General features: G+C 51.8%; 1 protein-coding gene across 1 annotated transcript in view; it reads left to right on the top strand.

Moving 5' to 3' along the window:
- The window catches only part of Plcg1 (phospholipase C gamma 1), a 33,116-nt gene extending 11,422 nt beyond the window's left edge, over positions 1-21,694 (top strand). The window contains exons 2-32 of the mRNA XM_010631407.3: positions 6,828-6,980; positions 7,093-7,186; positions 7,334-7,381; positions 8,041-8,125; positions 8,215-8,298; positions 8,532-8,566; positions 8,766-8,838; positions 8,949-9,050; positions 9,274-9,392; positions 9,482-9,567; positions 9,642-9,762; positions 10,451-10,619; positions 10,754-10,876; positions 10,958-11,059; positions 11,139-11,326; positions 11,626-11,826; positions 11,898-12,017; positions 12,112-12,292; positions 13,149-13,226; positions 13,992-14,095; positions 14,325-14,421; positions 14,669-14,738; positions 15,270-15,427; positions 16,847-16,943; positions 17,094-17,318; positions 17,405-17,553; positions 18,544-18,658; positions 18,776-18,937; positions 19,043-19,131; positions 19,222-19,406; positions 19,612-21,694. Coding sequence (XP_010629709.1) covers positions 6,828-6,980; positions 7,093-7,186; positions 7,334-7,381; positions 8,041-8,125; positions 8,215-8,298; positions 8,532-8,566; positions 8,766-8,838; positions 8,949-9,050; positions 9,274-9,392; positions 9,482-9,567; positions 9,642-9,762; positions 10,451-10,619; positions 10,754-10,876; positions 10,958-11,059; positions 11,139-11,326; positions 11,626-11,826; positions 11,898-12,017; positions 12,112-12,292; positions 13,149-13,226; positions 13,992-14,095; positions 14,325-14,421; positions 14,669-14,738; positions 15,270-15,427; positions 16,847-16,943; positions 17,094-17,318; positions 17,405-17,553; positions 18,544-18,658; positions 18,776-18,937; positions 19,043-19,131; positions 19,222-19,406; positions 19,612-19,654 — 3,656 coding nt within the window. The 3' untranslated portion in view covers positions 19,655-21,694. The remainder of the gene's footprint in view (positions 1-6,827; positions 6,981-7,092; positions 7,187-7,333; positions 7,382-8,040; positions 8,126-8,214; positions 8,299-8,531; positions 8,567-8,765; positions 8,839-8,948; positions 9,051-9,273; positions 9,393-9,481; positions 9,568-9,641; positions 9,763-10,450; positions 10,620-10,753; positions 10,877-10,957; positions 11,060-11,138; positions 11,327-11,625; positions 11,827-11,897; positions 12,018-12,111; positions 12,293-13,148; positions 13,227-13,991; positions 14,096-14,324; positions 14,422-14,668; positions 14,739-15,269; positions 15,428-16,846; positions 16,944-17,093; positions 17,319-17,404; positions 17,554-18,543; positions 18,659-18,775; positions 18,938-19,042; positions 19,132-19,221; positions 19,407-19,611) is intronic.
- The last annotated feature ends 1,036 nt before the right edge of the window (positions 21,695-22,730 follow it).

Genomic DNA, 22,730 nt, shown 5'->3' with positions numbered 1-22,730 from the left:
CTGGTGGGTTGTTGGAGGCCAGCAGATACAGACTATCTAGAAAGAACCTGGTGGCATCAGCTGCAAGGAGGCAGAGATCAGAGCACACAGGACTCCTGGCCCAGAGGGTGATTCCTTGGCTGCCTGGGGAGTCCTATGGGCTTGGACAAAATAAGAGGAAAACCATTTCTCCCTGCTTCTGCCTTCCCCTTTCTATGGTGGTCAAAACCTCTAGAGACACACCTCCCCTCCCCTTTCATCCCCTACACTCTACATGCTGTTTGTGTAACACAGTAGGCTCTCCATATTGATGTATTGGCTTCTGGGACCCCCTCTGCCCAGCATGCACAGGTAAGCTCTGTAGATCTGCCTCCCAGAAAGCCACAGAGCACTCTTTAAGACTCAGCACTACAGACATCTCCCTGTTGAGCCATGCTTTGTGTGACCTCATAGTTAACTGCTTCCCCATCTGTTTCCTGTATCAGGCAGGACTTTTTCTCTTGGGCAAGAACCAAAATGCCTTATCGATCTATTTCCCCAGGACCCAACCCTGGGCCTGATGTGAAGTAGTTAGATGTCTAGTCAGTGTTTGATCAGAGGATGGAATTAATAAATAAGCTTAGTAGGTAACTGTTGTGCTCTCCTCCAGCTTTGAGTTTTCTAGAAGGGGATTCCCTTCCCCTTCTTCCTTTGGGGCCTAAGCATGCTATTGCCACCTTTGAAGTGAATGAGAATAAACTAGCATCCTAGGGAAGAGGTTTGGCTGGCCTGGGTGTCATGAAGGCTCACTGTTATAACTCCCCCTCTTTTTCTTTGTATACCCTGTCAGGACTGGTGGCTGCTCTGGGGATACTACAGAGGAGCCCAGTTAGCTGTGAGTTACTGTGTGACCGTGACAAAACCTTTTGGACCCTCTGTCTCCTTGTTGCTCTACAGAGGGGATTCCTGTAGAATCTAGACTTTAGGTAATACATGTGTTGAGGATACTGTGTAGCTGTGGCTTGAGCAGTAATTCACACTTGTCTAGGATCCTCTGTAGGGGCCTCTCACAGATCTCTATCCAGCTGTCTAAATGGCGTCTTCCTGTTTACCCACGTGGGAAAGGGGCCGGTTGCCAAGTCAGGCTTGGCTGTTTTCAGGTGTTTGGGGAATCCCATTGTGGATGTAACCTGGACTCCACAGTTTGAGTAGGGTTCCCTCTGTCTTGGGAAAGGAGCACTGGCCCCTCCCTTGCTGCTATTGATCTGGTATAGCGGCAGCTCCTGCACAGAAGTGGGAAGGAAGGTACGGTCCAACATCATTTTCCCTTTGCCACATGACCCTGTGACCTTCGTAGGAATATTCTGTCTTCATGGCTATTCAGAAAGTGGCTTTTGTGAGGGCAGGGAACATTAGAAGAATTCAGGCTCCAACCAGGAAGACTGAGTCTAATTTAAGGCTTTGAGGTTGAAACATGGTATAGAAACATGGTGGGCCTTCTCCACTTCTCTGCTATGTTTATGCCCTTGGGGAGGGATTACCTGGCTCCCTGGAGCTGAGCTCTAAGGAATTCTGAAAAAAAGTTAATGCTCCACCTTTACTGTCCCTTTCTCTTCCCTAGGGTTCCTGCTGTCCTGGAACTCTGCCTAGGCTTCATGTCACTGTGCATATCCCTGCTGGACATGGTAGTCATCCCATTGTGTTGGGGAGGAGGAGAGCTGGTGGCTAGGCCTGATATCTGGAAGAGGGTAGGGAGCAGGAGTCCAAGACAGAAAGAAATGCAGCCCTTCTTGGAAGGAACTAGCACTCGTGTATGGGCCCTTGATGGGCATTATTCTCTCCCCCTTTACTAGGCCTCAGCCTGACTGCCCACCACTTAGCTTGACCCCTTGACCGCACCTTCTCTGTCCACCCAGTGGATTGGTGCTTTCCTAGGGGTGGGGCCTCTTCTGCAGAAGCAGGTTCTCAGCCTTGAGAGCTGTCTAGCTTCATAGCTCCCAGAGTGCTTGGATTTGTTCTGTGCCTCAGATGAGGAAACAGTGAGTGCCTTTACTGGCATGGTCTCAGGTCAGGCCTGGAGATGAAAAGGTGACACTGCCCTTTCCAGGGTTCCTGGCCTGGTCATGCAAGCTTTGATTGTATAAATTCACTTTTATGGCATTTTACCTTAATCCTAAGAGCTGGCCTCAAGTTCTGGCCAGGCATCATGTTTCCTTTTGTCAAAAAACCAAAACTCAGGGCTGGATTTAGCTCGCTGATACCACCACCTGCCCCGCAAGTACAAGGACCTGGGTTCAATCCCCGGTCCCCCCCCCCATGTATCTGTAATGCTGGCCCTCAGGAGGTTGAGACGGGAGGATCAATGTTAGTTCCGGGCCACCCTGGGCTACATAGTGAGTTCAAGGTCATCCTGAACTACATAGTGAGACCCTATCTCAAAAAACAAACAACACAAAAAAAGAAAAACTAAAACACAAAGCAGTCTGAAGTTATGGGTACAGACTTGGTCTTTGTGATTTCAGGCCTGTTGGGCTCCCAGTACTGTACCCCACTGTGTGTGTGGTGGTGGTGGTGGTGGTGGTGGTGGGGATACATGTGCCTCAGATTGTTGGGGGGTGCTTTAGGCTCAGGAAGTAACACCTGACTTTTAAAGCACACATGTGCATCTGAACATGAGGCCACAAAAGTCCCATTCTTCCCCACGCAGCACCTCCATCCTGTGAGACCTCATTTTGAGCTGAGGAAATGGCTGATTGGATTCTTTTCCTTGTGGCCTAGCTTTGGCACACACTTGTCTCTTCTCCTGCTGTCTTTTGTAGGCCCCATGTCAAACACTAGACAGAAAGGCAAGCAGCTGGGTTCCCAGCAAGGCCCTCAGCAACTTTGTGAGGTAAAAGAAATTCCAGGTTTCCTAATGGAGAAACTGAGGCTGAATGAGTATGGGACTGCCAAGGAGTCACAGCTGGAATTTGACTGTGTGGCTCTCTTTGCTAGGCCTGACAGTTTCAAGAAGCAGATGGTCAGGGCAGACTTCATAAAGGAGCAGGAAAAGGCAAATCTATACCAGGGCAGGGAGCAGAGCAGAGGCCCCAGGATTCCACCTGGGCTGCAGGCTGCCTGGCTTGTATAAAGGTTCTTAGACCTCAATGCTGGCATGTGACACCAGCCCTTGGCCCACAGGTAGGTGGTCCATTATTTCCTCCAGGCCCCTCAAAAAGGGTTTAGAGAGTATGGTAGTGCACATCTGTAGCCCCAGCAGTCTGGGAGGCTAAGGCAAGGAAGATTGCAAGTTCATGCTGAGCCTGGGTGACTTGGTGAGATCCTGTCTCAAAAAATAAAAAGGTGGGCATGAGCTCAATGGCAGAGCACTGCTGGGTTTAATCCCCAGTAACCTCCAGCCCCCCCAAAAAAGGGCTGTCTTTATTTCTCCATCATTTTCGGGGGATTAAATCTAAGAGAACAGGTCCCTCACTGCTCCAGGAAGCTTGTTTTGTTCTGCCATAGACATATTTGGAACAGCATACTCAGGCCATCTCAGCCCTGGGTGGGGAGCCTTGGTCCTGGGACAAGTGATTTTGCAGGAGCCAGGCCAGGCTGTGCTCTAGGGTTGGGTCCACCTGGGAATGGAGCTTCTGTTATTGGCTACGTGTGGGGTGGCTCCCTGGTTATGAGAGCCTTCCCTTGTCCTCAGAGTTTCTCACTCCCCTGTCTCCTGCATAGCAAGGCCCTCTCAGTATCCCTGGCTGTTTTCCCCGGTATTCCTCTATTCTACATGGGGAAGAGGCTGAGCTGCACGTGGTCCTCTTTTCCCTGAATAGTCCTCTCTTTTAGGCTCCTCCTGGCTTCTGGAAGGGTGTCTTCCTGTCCTTTCTGATCCATGCAAGGTTTGGCTAGCTCAGCCACACCTGGGACAGAGGCCATGCCTGACTAGAGTCTCCTCCTCATGCTGGCAGTTCTTGGGAGACCAGCCTTGGCTATCAAGAAAGACCCTGCTGTATTTGTTCTTGGAGGCAGGAGGAGGGAGGTGGGCTACAGGTAGTCCAGGATGTACTTTGAAGACCCTGGTAGAGCATCTTACTGCTGCCAGGTCCTTTCAAGCGTGTATTTGGCTTGAAGGACTTGTAGGGCCTGGTTAGTATCTTCTCATGGGATAGAGAGGAGGAACCAGGTATAGGCAATGGGAGCTTGGAAGCCTGGGATACCTGACCTGAAGCAGGGACTTTTTCTGCCTTCCGACTAGTTTCTGTGGGACAGTGCCTAGGAACACAGGGCAGGTAGGCTGGAGCTCACCTGGGGCTGGCTGGCTGTTTGTGTGTGTCCCTGTCTCCATATGTGCAAAAGACAGTATGGAGGTGGCTGCATGTGGCCTGCAGCAGGCCTTGGACTGCTGAATAGTATTCAGTTACCTGAGGAGTAGTAGTGCCACATCATTGTGGAGTTACCTGGTTCCCAGTGGGCAGTGGAAGGGAAAGCCCCTGCTATGGACCATTCCTGCCCTAGTCTGTATGCATTTGTGTGTGTGCACACCTTTGTAAGGTGTAGGAGGGGAATGATGGCAGCTCTGCACCAGAAGAGCATGCTAGTTTCTATTTCAAAAGGCACAGTTTGTGGTGGTTCTGCAGTTTCTGATCTGGGTATTTCCCCCTGATGAAAGCTCCTCCTTCTATGTTTGGCTACTCTTTGTTCTCAGACTGTGCCTTTATGACCCAATTCTTCCCCTTCCCTTTTTCTATCTGAGTATAATGCCTCATTTTTACTCTATCCCTTTTTCTTTGCTCCTCCTCCACTTGTATGACTGCTTTTTGTTGTTGTTTGTTTGGATTTTTTTTTGTTCATTCAGCAAGCACTGTAGGTGCTTTGCCTGGGGTACATGAGCAACATCCATTTATGTAGCAGCATGAGGCATCAAGAGAATGATTTGTGGGGTGGAGCTTCTCATTTGGGTCTTTGGTAGAGAGAATTGAGCCTGGGAGAAAGAAGCTAGGCCAGAGGCCAGAATGAAGTAGGGACAGAAAGCACTGGCTGTTCTGGGTGTAGATCTGGCTTAGTTTAGATGGAGCAGAGAAGATGGGAAGGCAAAGCTTGGAGGTAAACCTCTAAGCCCCTATGGTGAAGACACTTGAAGGCCACAGAGATAGCATGTTCTTATTAGGCTGACAGTGGCAGCCTTAGTAAGGGAGTGAATGGTGCCTCCAGGGCAAGTGAGGAGGGATGGAAAGTCTAGTGGTTGCTGAGATCTAGGATTTGGGCCACTAGCAAGAAATTCAGGCCTCTCAGCTCAAAGACAGGCCAGAGGGCTTTTGCTAAGGGAATGGGCTGGGGTGTGGGGAGAACCAGTACTGTTGTGTCAGGAGACATGGGATAGAGCCAGAAGCCCTGCCACTGTTCCAGGTGGAATAGATGGGGCCCACTGTGACTATAGGGACAAGACAGGAATAGAGCAGAGATTGGACTTTAGGACCTTGCAGCCAGGTTAGTGGGCCCTTTGGGCTGGGAAGATTCTTGGGGTAGGGGCTGGCCAGGCAGAGCTCCAAGTCTTCAGGCCACTCTAGGGTAAGAGCATTTTATTTTATTGTGTGTGTGTGTGTGTGTGTGTGTGTGTGTATGTATGTTGGGTCAGAGCATTTTAAAAGGCTCCCAAGCTCAGGGAGAGCTCACAGTCATTCCTGTTAGCTAAGCCAAGCTTCCACTTGACCTGATCCTCTCTAAACCTTTCATCCTTGGCTGGCATGTCTGCCCTCTGTCCGGTATCCCATCCAGCCCCAGGGGACAGACAGTGTTAGTTTATAGCCAGGGTCCTCCTTGTGCTAGAGAGTGTCAGGGTCTCTCCAGGTCTTAGATCACAGCGTCTGCATTGAAGCAAGCTCTGGTCAGAGAACAAAACTCCCTCCATCTCCCATGTATAGTGCTGATGTCATGAACATCCTCCTGATGCTTTTGCTTGTTAGTTGTGCACAAGTGAAATGGGGGACAGCGTGGTTATCACTCTGCTGAGAACACATAGTTAACATGAGGTGGACCTAGGATTCTAGTCAAGTCTCACCCCAGAGCCTGTGTGTGAGTGTTTGTGTGTGTGTGTTCCTGCCACCCTGCCTTCTCGAGAAACTCAGTCAAGCTCTTTGCTTTATAGATGATAAAATACTTAATGAGTCATTTAGCTCAAAGGTGCTCTGCATTTTCAATCCATTTAGTGGCCAAGGCAGGTTGTTTGCATTTTGTTCCCCAGTCTGCTGTGCGAGGGCAAGGGAAGCAGCTGAGGGCCCTTGATAGCTACAATAAGGAAGTAGTCCCAGGCCAAACAGTGGGCTAGGGTTAGGATGGCTTTTGTGCTTGGACAGTGCTGCCTTAGGGAGAACTAGGCCTCTTACTGAGTCTTGTGTGCAGATATCTTTAGGGTTTGGGACATTTCGGGCATTTGCCAGTTCTCTGGGCCTGAACCTGTTTCCTCCCACGGATTCTCAGGCCCATCTGGACCTGCTCAGCCATGCTCCTGGGACGTATGGTTGGATATGTGTGCCTTGTGTGCCCATAGCTCTTTTTCTAGGTCAGAGTATCTAGGCTTTGTTTTCAACAAAGGAACAAAGATGGGAAATGGATGCCACAGAGTTCCCTGTTCCCTGTATACCCCCATCTCACCTCTTAGTCCTTAGCAAAGGTCTCTCCTTAGATCATCTTAACTTTGTTTTATCACCTAGGATGCCTGAGTGGTTTGGGCTCTGCTCCTAGGGAAGGGAAAAGGGGGTATCTTTCTTTGTGGTCCCTTCCTGAGAGAATGTAGAAATGAGTGAGGAAGCCAGGCTGCCTTCCTTTTAGTACCGACTTTGGAAATCTCCATCCTGACCTTGGCTCCTTCTTCACTACCTTCCTAGTTGATATTCGTGAAATCAAGGAGATCCGCCCAGGAAAGACCTCACGGGACTTTGATCGCTATCAAGAAGACCCTGCTTTCCGGCCAGATCAGTCACACTGCTTCGTCATCCTTTATGGAATGGAATTCCGCCTAAAGACTCTGAGCCTGCAAGGTGGGAGTCAGGGGCCTACAAGACGTAGGGGGTACATAAGGGGAAGGCCTGCTAGCCGCTGGCTCAATAGGAGGTGTGTGCCCTCACTTCAACTCATATCCTTGGCTTACAGCCACATCTGAGGATGAAGTGAACATGTGGATCAAGGGCTTAACTTGGCTGATGGAGGACACAATGCAGGCAGCCACACCCCTGCAGATTGAGAGGTACACACAACTGCACTTGATGTGGTTAGGGCTAGGGACTTAGGGACACCTTTGTGTGCCTGAATACCACCTTCTCCTCTCTCCTCCTCCCCAGGGCTTACCCTCACTGAAAAATGGCCCTCCCCTCAAGCTTCTCTCTCTTTCCAGGTGGCTCCGGAAGCAGTTCTATTCTGTAGATCGGAATCGTGAGGATCGGTAGGTGCTGAACTGTGCCTCATGCCCAGCAGGTGGATAGAGGCAACCAGACCAATATCTGTCCCCTGAGCAGCTGTCTAGAGAGCCAGGAGACCAAGCTGCCTTAGGTGGGATAGGAAGTTTTGGCACAGTAGTTTTCTGCAAAAAAGGACCTTGGGACAAGCTGATGAGAGACGCTAGCAAAACTATGTCATGTGCTGTACCTCTGGACAGAATGTGGACTTGTAGTGTCCACTGATCCTTGGGACTGCAGGTCCTGAGGTTTCCAGTGGGCAGTGGATGGGGAACCTGGTGCCAAACAGTTGTGAATGAGCGCTGCCTTCTGTCCTTGTTAGGCCAAGGAGAGCTGGAGGACTGCTGGTTAGAGTGGTGCCGGAGGTTGCTTTTCTTTCCTCCATGTCTGACCTGCTTTGCTGAGCCTGATCACTTCTTGCCAGTATCATGGGCTTTTTTTTTTCTCAGATAAGGAAACTGAGGCCCAGAGAAAGGAAGGAACTTCCCTTGATCACATCATGGGTTCTGATCTGGTTTTACCCTCAGGACTCCAGGTTCCCAACACAGGGTTATTTACTTCTGTCCAGTCCTAGGTGGTCTCAGTTTATAGGTCAGAGGTCATAAGAAGTTAAATGACACCACTTGGGATATCTCTGTTTTCTCAGTATATCAGCCAAGGACCTGAAGAACATGCTGTCCCAGGTCAACTACAGGGTCCCAAACATGCGCTTTCTCCGAGAGCGGCTGACGGTAAATGCCTCTCAGGAATGTCTACTGAAAAGGAGGCCAGAAGTCTCTGACCTAGGGCCTGATAGACAATTTTGCTTTCTACCTTGCAGGACCTGGAACAGCGCAGTGGAGACATAACCTATGGGCAGTTTGCTCAGCTGTACCGCAGCCTCATGTACAGCGCCCAGAAGACGGTGCATGAGCCACCTGCCCTCCCCTGTCCTTGCCCTTGCTCCTCCAACCCATCCTCAGCCCTTTTTGCTTCAGCCTTGCCACCCTCTGCCTGGGAGCTTTTGGGTGCTATTGTTCCTGCTCCCGTCCCGAGGCCTGCCTGCCCTCATCTGCTTCCCTAGCCTCTCTTCCTGAGAGCCCCTTTCCTGCATGGCTTCTCGGGGCTCTTGCCCTGACCAGGTTCTGTTTCCTACAGATGGACCTCCCCTTCTTGGACACCAGCACCTTGAGGTTTGGTTTGAAGCAGGGAGATGGGGTTCTTCTGGGTGGTTCCTGCTCTAGGTCAGAAGCAGTGGGAGGGGTGAATCATGGTGGACCATTTTGGGCAGCCATGCTGGCCAGGAGCTGGGTTCTGCTTTTAAAGGGCCCCATTTGTCTATCAACCATGCTAGCCAGCTGGCTGCCAGGCACTTACCTTCTCTCACAGCAGGTCTGGGGAGCGGCCAGATCTCTGTCGAGTGTCTCTTCCTGAGTTCCAGCAGTTCCTCCTTGAGTACCAAGGGGTATGGCTGGGCTGGGCTGGGCTGGGCTGGGCTTTGGCTAGGGTCTCAGGCTGAGAAGTTGGACAACGCTGACTAGAGGCCTTTTCCATATCTCCTTCCTCACTCATCAGGAGCTGTGGGCTGTTGACCGGCTCCAGGTACAAGAGTTCATGCTCAGCTTCCTTCGAGACCCCTTGAGAGAGATTGAGGAGCCATACTTCTTCCTGGATGAGGTGAGCCCCACCTTTTACCCCTTCTGTTCAAGACAGTAGATGGAGTGACCAGACTTTACCTGGGCTCAGGAACTGGGTTCTCCTTAGAGATGCCATCTTGTTCCTACCTACTGTCCACCTTGCCTAGCCCAGTGGAGACAGAATACTTTCTTCTACTCCCGTCTCCCATTGTGGGCTGCAGCCAGGGCTTACTTCTTGTCCTTCCGCATTTGTTCCTGGACAGTTCGTCACCTTCCTCTTCTCCAAAGAGAACAGTGTGTGGAACTCCCAGTTGGATGCAGTGTGCCCGGACACTATGAACAATCCTCTCTCCCACTACTGGATCTCCTCCTCACACAACACGTGAGTGTGGCTTTCTCAGCCCCTCTCAGCCTCTTGTTGGGAGGGAGGAGGGACCACCAGACCATGCCTGCTTCTCCTTGCCTATTCAGGTACCTGACTGGGGACCAGTTCTCCAGCGAGTCTTCCCTGGAAGCCTATGCTCGTTGTCTACGGATGGGCTGTCGCTGCATTGAGTGTGCGTGGGGGTCAGGGGCTGGGGAGGGAAAGCGGGAGGCCTGCTCGCATGACCATAATGATGTTGCTTCCTAGTGGACTGCTGGGATGGTCCAGATGGGATGCCAGTCATTTATCATGGGCACACCCTCACCACCAAGATCAAGTTCTCAGATGTCCTTCACACCATCAAGGAGCATGCCTTTGTGGCCTCAGAGTGAGTCGGGGGTGGAAGACTCAGGGGTAAACTTGGTTCCAGCTCTGTCATTCACATGCTCTGCCTTCACTCCCCCTGCCTTCATATCTATCCTTCCTTTTGGCCTCACCTCTTCCCTGCTTCTTGCTGAGCCACTGTTTCTGAAATTCTTTTTCCTGCATATTTGCCCCTCTTTATGAGCCCTTTTCTGAATGCACTCATGCTCATCTCATCCTCAAAAACTGTTTCCTTAACTTTGGTCTCATTAGGCCAATGTCCTACCACCTCCTTTTCCTTAGCAGCCCAAAGAATTGTCTGTTTTTTGTTTTTTGTTTTTGTTTTTTGTAACCCATTCCTTAGTTCCTGTTACCCACCACTGATCTCTCTGACCCCAAGTAGCTACATTTGGGGGCTGCTTTTCATCTCTTCTGATCTTTCTAGTGTGGAGTCTCTTGCACTGCTGAGCACCCTCCACAACTGGGCCAACTCAGGCTTCCTTCTGCAGTTCTTGCTAACCCTTGGTTCTCACGCCCTCCATAGCCTCCTGCTGTGGAATAGTAGCTATGGCTGCCTCTGAGAGAACTGCCCTGCACAAGGTGCCTGCAGGCCTTTGGCCCCCGGGTTCCTTGCTCTGTGAGGGGCTGTTTGGACTGAGCCTTGGCCCCATAGCATTACAGGGTCTGTGTCATTGCACTTACCTGCCCCACAGGTACCCAGTCATCTTGTCCATAGAGGACCATTGCAGCATTGCCCAGCAGAGGAACATGGCCCAGTACTTCAAGAAGGTGCTTGGGGACACACTCCTCACCAAGCCTGTGGACATTGCCGCTGATGGGCTCCCCTCACCCAGTCAGCTTAAGAAGAAGATCCTGATCAAGGTGGGGTGGAATATGGTGGGAGGAACCCACTTCTCAGCACCTTTCCCAGTCCAGGGCTTCTAGTACTGGGTGTGGAGATTGGGGCTAGGACTGTAGCAAGCATTGCCATAACCCGGCATGTTAATCTGTTACAGCATAAGAAGCTGGCTGAGGGCAGTGCCTATGAGGAGGTGCCCACATCTGTGATGTACTCTGAGAATGACATCAGCAACTCCATCAAGAATGGCATCCTTTACCTGGAGGACCCTGTTAATCACGTGAGGCCCAGGCTAGGCTGGGCATGGTGGGACAAAGTGATGAGAGTCTCTGGTTCATAGCCTTCCTTTGGTCTGTTCCAGGAATGGTATCCCCACTACTTTGTTCTGACCAGCAGCAAGATCTACTACTCTGAGGAAACTAGCAGTGACCAGGGCAATGAGGATGAGGAGGAACCCAAGGAGGTGAGTTGGGTCAGGGCTGGGCAGTGTCAGGGATGGGGGCAGTGTCCCTGGATATTTTTACTGTTGTCCTTCATAACAGGTCAGTGGCAGCACAGAGTTGCACTCCAATGAGAAATGGTTCCACGGGAAGCTTGGGGCAGGACGAGATGGACGGCATATCGCTGAGCGCCTGCTCACTGAGTACTGCATTGAGACCGGTGCCCCTGATGGCTCCTTCCTAGTGCGAGAGAGTGAGACCTTCGTGGGTGACTACACGCTGTCCTTCTGGTAACCACTCCAGTGTGTCGTGTGTGCTCAGTGTGTGTACTTACTGAAACACCACCAGACTAAACCACGGTTAATATTGAGCCTTTTGTTCCAGGCTTTTTACACGGAACGTAATTTCTTTGCCATACATGCATGTGTGCACTCATGTCTTCAGCCTGTTTGAAGGCCTCCTGCTGGACTGTCCTTACCTGAGCTCCTTAGGAAACTGGCCTTCCTTTGAGAAACTTGATGCCTCGCTTGAGGTGTAACAGGCCTTGGCCTGTTTCTCATCCTCCCCTCCATCCTCTCTCTTCCTTCAGGCGAAATGGGAAAGTCCAGCACTGCCGGATCCATTCCCGGCAAGATGCTGGGACTCCCAAGTTCTTCTTGACAGACAACCTCGTCTTTGACTCTCTTTATGACCTTATCACGCACTATCAGCAAGTGCCCCTGCGCTGCAATGAGTTTGAGATGCGCCTCTCAGAGCCTGTCCCACAGACCAATGCCCATGAGAGCAAAGAGTAAGTGCAGGGACGGGGGCAGGCAGGGTCACAGGTGGTGCTGGCCGGGGCCTAACTGTGCCTTTCCTCAGGTGGTACCATGCAAGCCTGACCAGAGCACAGGCCGAGCACATGCTAATGCGTGTACCCCGAGATGGGGCCTTCCTGGTGCGGAAACGGAATGAGCCCAACTCATATGCCATCTCCTTTCGGTGAGGGTTCAGCCCCCAGGTGTTGGAGGGGTGTAGGGCTTCACCAGGTCTGTGCTCTCCTGATCCCAGTTGTGACTGTCCTGTTCTTATGAAGGGCTGAGGGCAAGATCAAGCATTGCCGTGTCCAGCAGGAGGGCCAGACTGTGATGCTGGGGAACTCAGAGTTTGACAGCCTTGTCGACCTCATTAGCTACTATGAGAAGCACCCGTTGTACCGGAAAATGAAGCTGCGCTACCCCATTAACGAGGAGGCATTGGAGAAGATTGGCACAGCTGTGAGGAGGCTGGGGGGTGTGGGGTGCACGGAGGGTAGTCTAGAGAGAGCACTAGATGTAATGGTCACTGAGTAACCTGCTGTGTGTGACAGCAAGTCCTGGGGTATTTCTGGCACTCCCTGGAGTGTCCCAGAGACTCATTGAGGGCCACAAAATGAATAGAATAGGATGTCATAGAGTGAGTAACGTTTGAGTGTCTCTGCAAGATTGGAGATAGACATTCAAGCATAAGAGTCCCTGTGAGCCAAGGAGCAGTGTGAAGAGTCCTGGAACCTAGGCAGGGAAAACGGTGCACATGTACCAGATTGTCCCCGATGAGGAAAGTATGGTTGTACAGATGTCTTCTTGGGGCTGTAGCAGGTAGAGTAGTGAGGGAAGAAGGAAAGACGAATGATGTAGGGGTTGACAAGCGCCCTGGACTAGGGTAACAGCCTTGGGTAGAAGGCATCTCAGAAAGATGAATTAAGACTTGTCATCGGTGGACATAAGTAGTCAGAGACCTGCTGTCCACTGGGGTTGGAGCTTCTTCCTGACTTCAAGCTCAGCCACTCATGGGAGTCCTAGCTGCATGCATCTCAGGAGCAATTGGTGTTTGGGCCTTCAGGAGGCAAGGTACAGATGTTAGAATCATGTGGTTGGCCTCAGGGTGAGAATGTGCAGAGGCACAAGGGTGAGGCTAGGCCCTTAAGACCGTCCTCCCAAGGTTCGGATCCTAGTGGACCAGTGTCAGTGAAGGGGACAGACTGCATAGCCTGATGGGGAGGGACAAGGTTGGGGTAGGGGCACATGGGAGCTAACAGCTGCTCTTCATCGTAGCTCTGAATCATAAATACATCCCATTGTGTCCTGTTTCCAGGAGCCTGACTATGGAGCCCTGTATGAGGGCCGCAACCCTGGTTTCTATGTGGAGGCAAACCCTATGCCAACTTTCAAGGTACAGATCAGCCTCAGTACAGGAAGATGGGGTGGGGGTGGGATCCCCAGCTGTTTGGGGCATGTACTTCTGTGTTTCGGGTCCCTCTGTGGTCTGTGTGGAGAAGTAGTGGTTGTGGTTTTCTGAAGCCCAAGAGGTTGTGAGAGATGTGTGGTTGCTGAACAACCACAGCTCTCTCAGGGCTGACCCTCTCCCTAGCCTCTGTCCCTTGGGGTCAGCAGTGATGCAGACTGTGCCTTAGGGGTATATGAGCCCTATTTCTTCTATGGATGATGCAGGGCAGAGGTGGGAGGCATACTGGCTACGTCTCCCTCTTAGAGATTTGTCAGAGAGGATCTTCTGCTTTTCACCCTTCTTTCTAAGTCACAGGAAACAGTGCCCGATTCCTCACCCACTCTCCTCAGCAACCAGTGAGGCCTTCAGAGATGAGGAATGATAGGGTCCTAGCCACTACCCTCCCAAGACTCTTGAGTCCTAGGGAGGAGGTACGGGGCCACTGCATACACCCCCTTCCTACCTGACTCCTGGGAGGAGACTGGAGGTTTACCCTCTAGCCAAGGTGGGGCTTGCATACCTCTATCTGGAAGGCCAGGAGCCTCTGTGCTGGGGCTGCCTCCTCCCCATCCTGTCTGTCTCCAAGCTGCTTGCAGGGCAGAGGTGAGACTTTTGCTGGCTGGGGCACCTCCCTGTGGTTTGTACAGATATGAGCCTCATCAGGAGTGCAGGGAGGCCCATGTGCTTAACTCCCATGTCTCACCTCTGCAGTGTGCCGTCAAGGCTCTCTTTGACTACAAGGCCCAGAGAGAGGATGAACTGACCTTCACCAAGAGTGCCATCATCCAGAATGTAGAGAAGCAAGAGGGAGGCTGGTGAGCCTGGTCCCTGGGGCCAGAGAGTCTTATATGGTGGGTGAGGAGTCAAGGGCCCTGGTAGTGCTGGTTCTGAGAGGGCTTCAACCATAAACTTTGTGGAAGATCTGTCCCCTGCATACACCTGCAGTGTCCGCATTGGCCTGGCTTAAATGTGGGAGCCCCAGCTAAGGATACCCTTCTCGGAATTTGGAGTAGTTGCTGGGGTTAGCACCTGTGCCTCCCATAGGTGGCGAGGGGACTATGGCGGGAAGAAACAGCTGTGGTTCCCATCGAACTATGTGGAAGAGATGGTCAACCCAGCAGCCCTGGAGCCTGAGAGAGAGGTGAGTCCAGAGGGGTAGGATTTCCCTGTCCCCAGGTTCTCCTCTGCATGTACCCATCTAACAGGTCAGGCCTGCTTGAGTGCACAAATGCTAGTCCCATGCTGCATGTCTGCCCGTGGTCTCTGGTAGACCCATGCAACCCATAGCTAGTTGCAGGTACACTGACGAGATGTATTGTCACATGCACAAGAACTTTTCCCGTACCCAGCAGCCATGATGACTATCCCACGGGGTTTGCTTCCCACAGCACCTGGATGAGAACAGCCCCTTGGGGGACTTGCTGCGGGGGGTCTTAGATGTGCCGGCCTGTCAGATTGGTGAGCCCCCGTCCCTTTCTCTTGCCCACTGGTCCTTAGAATCAAGCTCCTTTTGTGGCTCTTCCTGCTTCTGGGAGGAAAGGCTGCCCTCACTCCCAGTTCTACCCATACTCTGGATGACCCTGATACCCTAGGCTCCCTCTGTCACCCCCCATCTTGGACCCCTGCATGCTCACCCAATGCTGAGCACTGGAGTGAGTCAAACTCAGGAGAGAGCAAAGATGCCGATGGCTGGCTGACAGCCACAACCCTAATGGGTTGGGCCGCAGGTACATTACAGGCTTGGAGATGGCGTTGGGTGGGAGATGTGGCCCGAGGAAGAAGCATGAGCCATTGAAGCAGGGTTGGTACACTGGCTCCCTCACAACAGGCAGTGACCTGTGTCTGAGTGGCAGCTTACTCATAAAATGGGCCTGTACAGCAGTCTTCCCCTACTCATGGTGTGTGGTAAGGAGGAAGTGGGATGAGACAGAACTCATTTGAGTCAAGTGTCCAGAGTGTGGAGTCAGCTCTTACTTCTCACTCTTCCAGCTATCCGTCCAGAGGGGAAGAACAACCGGCTCTTCGTCTTTTCCATCAGCATGGCATCAGTGGCCCACTGGTCCTTGGATGTTGCAGCTGACTCACAGGAGGAGCTGCAGGACTGGGTGAAAAAGATCCGTGAAGTGGCTCAGACTGCAGATGCCAGGGTAAGAGCCTCCTAGAGCCTGGAATGTGTTGGTGGGGGCCTGGGTGGACAGCATGGGGGGCCTTTCAGGTAGCCCAAGCCTCCAGCTCTCAGTACCAGGCCTCAGAACAAAGGATGGGCGACTATCTGTGCTGGCCATGCCATGGCTCCTGCCTTAAATAGAGACCTAGAAGAAACAGACACATAAACAGCAATAGAGTATGCTTCGGAGATGTTGAATTTGGAATACCATGGGTCATCTCTGTGAGTCTGCTTGGTAGGCAGTTGGATGCATGTGCAGGAGCTGAGAGAAGCCCTGGGCACAGTGCAGGCACATAGGAGGGATGAAGTGCTATAGGGTAGGGAGAGGATGGGTGGATTTCTGAGACCTGTGAGAAAAGTGAGCCCAGGAAGGGCAGGCATAGAGGCTGGAGGTCCAAGGAAGCAGTAAGGCTCTGTCTGACATGTTGAGGGCTACCGAGGTGCAGCTAGGTATGATAAGAAGTGGAAAGTGCCTATGGGGTTTAGTTCTGGGGATACTGCTGTGGTGTGGCTGAGTTGGCTGGCAGTGGGCAGCACACAGCCTGGAACAGCCAGCTATGGGTGAGAAATGATTGACTGGGGTTTGGTAAGTGGTGGGGGAGCCCAAGGTTGGTTGGAAAGACCATCCTTCTGGAGGAGGGAGGCCTTTCCCATTGAGCCTGGGGACAGACAAAAGCATTCTCAAGTAAGGGACTCCTGCTTGGAGTCTTAGCCAGTGCATTTGATGGGCATGTCTCTGGCAGCTCTGGAGACCAGGCACAGAAGCAGAGAAGGGTTGGGGTGCTGAGGATTTTGTCAGGCATATGCCATGGGAGGATAAAGAAGGTGGCTGAAGGACCAGATCCTGGTTTAGCTAGAAAGGGAAGAAAGTCTCAATGGAGAAGATGAGAACAAATGGAGCTCCATGGAGAGGAAATGGGAGTGGGTGTGCTGAGATTGGGCGTGCAGACGAGGTGGTCATGTTGCAATTAGGGAACTGAGGTGGTAAGAATTGTCCTCAGGCGCAGACAGAACTGAGCCAGGTCTCTAGAACAGTCTCAGGTAACTAGGAGGCGGTGTTTTAGCCAGTGATGAGGCTAGTTTAGGGATAATCAAAAAGTATCAGTGGGGTATGGTCAACCCCTGGGTCCCCAAGAGGTCATTTGGGACATGGGTGATGGTAAGAATTCACCCATAAGAAGGTTGAAAGTCAAGGGTGCCCTTAGGGACAGAGAACAGTAATCCTGGGCTGAGGCTGAGGACAGAGGAATTAAGTGTCTGATGGGATCTGGAAGGTACAGGGGAGGTTGAAAATGGTCCCAAAACACCTGCTGTGTGAGTGCACCCAAGGCTGGCAGGGGCTTCCTTCTCCTGGGCAGGGCTCTGGCCTGGGGCTACAGGGCCTTGTGTGTATCACCAGCTCACTGAAGGCAAGATGATGGAACGGAGGAAGAAGATCGCACTGGAACTCTCCGAGCTTGTTGTCTATTGTCGGCCTGTTCCCTTCGATGAAGAAAGTAAGGGCTGTGGCAGGGGATGGTTACTGGGGAAATGGTGGGGCCTGGTGGTCCAGGCAGTCTCCGTGGCTGGTGCAAGAGGAGGGTTCTGGTTCCCTCCACCCCTGCTTGGGGAGCAGGCGCTGTAAGTGTTCTTCATGTTTGGCCCAGAAATTGGCACAGAACGTGCCTGCTACCGGGACATGTCGTCCTTCCCGGAAACCAAGGCTGAGAAATATGTGAACAAGGCCAAAGGCAAGAAGTTTCTCCAGTATAATCGGCTGCAGCTCTCCCGCATTTACCCAAAGGGCCAGAGGCTAGACTCTTCCAATTATGATCCTTTGCCCATGTGGATCTGTGGCAGTCAACTTGTGGCCCTAAACTTCCAGACCCCAGGTGAGGAGGTCCCCTGTGGGCAGGGTGGGGAGGGGGAGGAGAGCCTGGGTAGTTGGGCTGGAATGCATGTAACCTGGCTCTTGCAGACAAGCCTATGCAGATGAATCAGGCCCTCTTCATGGCTGGTGGACACTGTGGCTATGTGCTACAGCCAAGCACTATGAGAGATGAGGCCTTTGACCCTTTTGACAAGAGCAGCCTCCGTGGGCTGGAGCCATGCGCCATCTGCATCGAGGTGGGTCGTGCTCATCTGTGGGCCTCAGGGTGGGAAAAGGGCTACTTCTAGCTTGGAAATGTTTATACTGAACTTGCCAAGACTGGAGACTGTTCCAGGAGTCAAAGCTAGGGGGCTGGTCAGCATAAATAGGGAAGGGCACAGAGCCAGCAGAGCAGCACTGTCTGAGTCTTGAGTGGGAGAGAGAGCTCCAGAGCTGAACTTTCTTGAGCTTGAGGAAGGCGTAAAGTTGTCCATTGAGGTGGAGAATCAGCTAGGTGGGGCAATGTTCATCCCAGTGACAGTGTAGAAGCAGCTGAGCTAGGAAAGCCACTGCCTTGTACGAGTTAAGGTAGTGGAGGATAGGCAAGAAGCTAGAAGTGGTGGTGAACAAAGTACAGGTCTGCCGCAGGGTGAAGCAAGAACTGGGCTTGATCACGAGTGACCAACAGCCTTCAAGCTCCCAGAATTCTCCCTCCATTGGAAAAACCCTTGCACTCCCCCGCATGTCCCAGTGGAAAGCTGTGACAAGGCCCAGCTTGGTACTGTGGAGAAGCGGGCTGGGTGAGGCTGTGAGCAGTCCTGAAGGAGTAAGGGAAGCATGGGCTGAGCTGGGCACATCTGTGATGAGAGTGCAGGGCTACAAATGAACATAACTGCTCCTTCGGAGAAGAGGTTCTTCCAAGGAGAAGAAATTTAAAAGATGTCAGGCTGGGGATTTAGCTCAGTGGTTCCACTGCCTGCCTCGCAAGCACAAGGACCCGAGTTCAATCCCCGTGTACCAAATGAATGAATGATGTCCATAGTGAAACACATAGATTTAACACGAAATAGATTGCAAAATTCACATAAAACTTGTGGCTAAAGTTGTTATGACAGCAGCTGCTCTAGACCTCTTAGAGCCCAGCAGAGGGCGCACTGCCTCCACCTTACATTTGCTGCCTGAGCCTGAGCAATGGGAATGTCAGGAATAGCAAGACAACCCCAGCCTCATCCTAGCTTCCCTTACAGGTGCTGGGGGCCCGGCATCTGCCGAAGAATGGCCGTGGCATTGTGTGTCCTTTTGTGGAAATTGAGGTAGCTGGAGCAGAGTATGACAACACTAAGCAGAAGACAGAGTTTGTGGGTAAATGAGCTTTGCCTTGTACCATTCTCATCTCCTCCTGACAGTGCTGACATCCTCTCTTCACAGTCACCCCATCCTCTTAGAGGTGGTCTGACCTCTTTGCCTTTGCTTTCACAGTGGACAATGGACTGAACCCTGTGTGGCCAGCCAAGCCCTTCCACTTCCAAATCAGTAACCCCGAATTTGCCTTCCTCCGCTTTGTGGTGTATGAGGAAGACATGTTTAGTGACCAGAACTTCTTGGCTCAGGCCACTTTTCCAGTAAAAGGCCTGAAGACAGGTGAGGACTCTTCATGGACACAGTGCCCTCTGAGCTTGCTGCCAGGAAGGGTGGGCCCCTTGCTGGTGCCCTCCTGGGTTGAGGGCCAGGCTTGCCTCTTCCTAGGATACAGAGCAGTGCCTTTGAAGAACAACTACAGCGAAGACCTGGAGCTGGCCTCATTGCTTATCAAGATTGACATCTTCCCTGCCAAGGTAACTGGCAGGGGTGGGTGGAGAGCAGGACAACACCCTCCCAAGGTGCAGAATATCCTTGACCCCTGTACTCTTGCACTTGTTGAGCAGGAGAACGGAGACCTCAGTCCCTTTGGCGGTACATCCCTCCGGGAGCGGGGCTCAGATGCCTCTAACCAGCTGTTTCATAGCCGGGCTCGGGAAGGCTCCTTTGAAGCCCGTTACCAGCAGCCGTTTGAGGACTTCCGCATTTCCCAGGAGCATCTTGCAGACCATTTTGACATTCGAGAACGAAGGTGAGGAAGGTGGAAGGGAAGGTGGCCAGGGTGCACCTTGGAAGAGGGACGCTATAGCAAAGAAGACTAGCTTTGTGAGGTTAGGTCCTGCTTCACCAGTGTCTCTTTCTCTTGGGTAAGAAAAGCTCTAATTGTGTGGCTTTGGGCTGTTCCGTTTGACTACAAAGCCTTGCTGCCAATAAGGACACTCTTCCCTTCCACTCAGGACCCCAAGAAGGACTCGGGTCAATGGAGACAACCGCCTCTAGTTGTGCCCCAGCCTCGATGGAGAACAGCAGGTGCTGCACGCCTCGTGGAATGCCGTGAACTGGGTTCTTCAGAAGGTGCCTACTGTGGCAGCCTTCCTGGTCTCGGAGCCTGGAGTCTGGATTCCAGTGGTGTATGCTAGACAAAACCAAGCCATTAATGAGATGTACTGTTTTGGGCCTCCAGGCCCAACTCCAGGTGAAGGCAGAAACTGTACCGTGTCTCGCATTAAGCACACACGTCTGGCCCTGACTTCTGGAGATGGATTCCCCCATCTTGTGGGGCCAGGAGCAGGGCTGAAGCCCTTTGGAGAGAGGCTGCCTCAGCTGGCAGTGTAGGAGGCTTCAAGGAGCAGTTCACATTCCTGAGAGTGGAAGAAGAGGAGGAGCCTTGCTGGGCCAGGGAAACAAAGTTTACATTGTCCTATAGCTTTAAAAACACAGCTGGGCAGGGTGAGAGGGTAGATGCCTCGGCAGTTTGACCCCAGAGACAGAATGGAGTGATGTAGGCCCTGGGTGGAGAAGTGCTCAGCCCTGCCCAAGGAGGACACAGCACAAGGGCACATTGCCCATGGCTGGGAACACTACCCAGCCTGAAAGATACAGGGGATCATGATAAAAATAGCAGTATTATTTTTCTTCTCAGTGGTATCTTAACTAAGTTATTCACTCCACCTGCTCCTCACCCTCGTAGGGAAACCTCTGAGCAGAGCCTTGAGCATGGCTGCCAGCTGTGCCGAGAGGGCTCCGTGTATAATGTCAAGGCACTGTCCCATGGAGGAGTGGCTGGGAAGAGAAGAAATGGCAGTGCCCGCCCCAGTGAGTTTCTTTATTTTTAAGGCAGTGAAGAATCAGTATGTTCTCCCATAGGAATGAGAAGGGGATTAAGGAGTTGCCTACCTCTTGGGTAGGTGGAGCCAGGCAGTCAGGTGCTGAATGAAGCTGCTAGTTCAGTGCACCGTCTAGCTGGTAGAAGGGTGCAGGGAAGGAGACGGAAAGTTTGGGAAGGTAGCCCCCTCTTCTAAAGATAGAGGCTGTGTTTCAGGCCAGTGGGCATAAAGGTGCCTCATAGCATAGCCAGCATTCAGCACATGCAAACCCACTGCCCACACTTGGGCTCAGGGTTGGCCATTTGCTAGTTCTGCTGCCCTCTTAAGATCTGACTGCCAAATAAATCATCCTCATGTCCTTTTTCCTTTAACCTGTGTGGTTTTAGGGGGGGTCTCCGGAAAGCCTGTCCTGGTGATCATTGGACAATAGAAGCCAGTGTGAAGTTTCTGGACACTTAGGTCAAGCAGATGTTCCCTCCTCTGGGGTAACAGGAGGTATGAGGCCATCCACTGCCATCTTGTCTTCCAAGGGTATGGCTAAATGGAGCGCATCCTGCCTGGGAGCAAGCCCAGGATCTTATGGTCAGCCAGCTTTGGTGGTGAACAGGAAGCAACCAGAGCCCCTTCCTCATTGTATAAAAACCTCTCATTTTGAAAAAGGAGCATTAAGATGTGCCACTCTTTGTCTGTATAACTTGCAACCAAACTCTTAGGCCTTGAGAACAGTTAGACCCTTCCTAAGGGTGTTTTTTTCAGTCTCTGCTAGTGTAGAGCAGAAATGATTCACCGAATATAAAACAGTGTGTGCCATGTGCTGAACTAGTTGGACTGGCCCGTGTCAAAGAGCAGTAGTTTCCAGACCTGAGACTTTTCTTCCTGGAGCTTCACCACCCCATTGTGGAAAAGAGGGTGTTCTTTCCCCACAGATGAGTTGGTGGGTGGGAATTTATTGGTGTGTTGGGATCCCTGTTTTCCTGCTGCAGATTCTTGTGGCCCAGCATTCCTTATCAGGGAAAGGAGAGGTCTGTGCTGGCCCTTCAGGTAGGGGCTGTCTGCGTGGCTGTACAATGTCTGCGGCTTGCCAGTGCTGACCAGTTTTTTACCAGTACATACCTCTGTTTGTGGAATAAGTGTCCTTGTGGAACATGGCCTGAGGTATAGCTGTACCTTTCCTAGGTACTTTCCCAGGCCCAAAGCTCACCTGTCTTGGACTCTGCCACATTGCCTTCATCTTTCACTGAAAATGATCCTTCTGCCTAATGGAAAATGTGTCTCCTTCAGTTGAACCAATTTAAAGGTGAGTGTCAAATGACACTCCTCCAGATCTGAGCAGTGTTGACTGACTCAGGAGGGATGTGGGTTGCCTCACCCAGTGCACGCAGGCTCTGTCCCCACACAACTTGGGTAGCACTGCCTTCCATCTGCTGAGTTACGGCCACAAAGTCTCAGTCCTGGTAACATCTTTGAGCACCTGAACATACCACTACCCGGGGCTCTTGCATGAGTCTTATTCACAGGCTCCCTGTTACTGAGAAAGTGGGCTCAGACTTTGATGGAGGAAACCAAAAGTGGGGTTGAAGTCAGTGATACTGAAAGCCTAGGCAAAGAGAAGTATACTTGCTCCTAGGTGACTGGCAGACTAGGGACAAGTAGATGAGTCAAAATGGCAGAACTTAACTTTCACCAGCCGTCACCCAGTGGACTGTACACAGAAGGCAAGTGCCTACAAGATCAGGTACATTATGCCTACTGCCCCAGGGCTGGAATGAAAGGTGCCCTGTGAGAAGAATGCAAGAGCAGTCTATGGCCTCAGTTAAGGAAACTCAACAAATACCTGGCCACAGCAAAAAAGGGAAGGGCCTCCTGACTAGGCACATCTTAAACTTTACGTGACAGCTGGGCCTGGGGCTAGAAACTCACTTGTCTTTCAGCTTGCCCATCTCATCATATTGGTGCTGTTGAAGGGAACAAAACGGTACCAGGTTGTCCCAGCAAACTAGCTCTGAACAAAACAAGGTCATACCTACACATCTTAAACGAACCAGGCACTGTCTTACTGACATTTCTCTTCTCCCTAGGTCATCTCTTGATAATCCCCAGGCTACTTATGCCCAGGGAGTCAAATGTAAGCATTCAGTTTTCCACCTGGAAGTTACACACACACTCACACCCCATTGGCACTACTGCTGATGCCACCCAAGTACGTCCAAAGTGAGGTAGTGTCTGAGTTTGCACACCATGGGGCTCAG

This window comes from Fukomys damarensis, unplaced genomic scaffold, assembly GCF_012274545.1.
Source record: "Fukomys damarensis isolate Sample0158 unplaced genomic scaffold, DMR_v1.0_HiC HiC_scaffold_22, whole genome shotgun sequence".
NCBI classification, from domain to species: domain Eukaryota; kingdom Metazoa; phylum Chordata; class Mammalia; order Rodentia; family Bathyergidae; genus Fukomys; species Fukomys damarensis.
The sequence above is the reverse complement of the archived record's forward strand: the minus strand, read 5'-3'. Positions and strand labels throughout refer to the sequence as shown.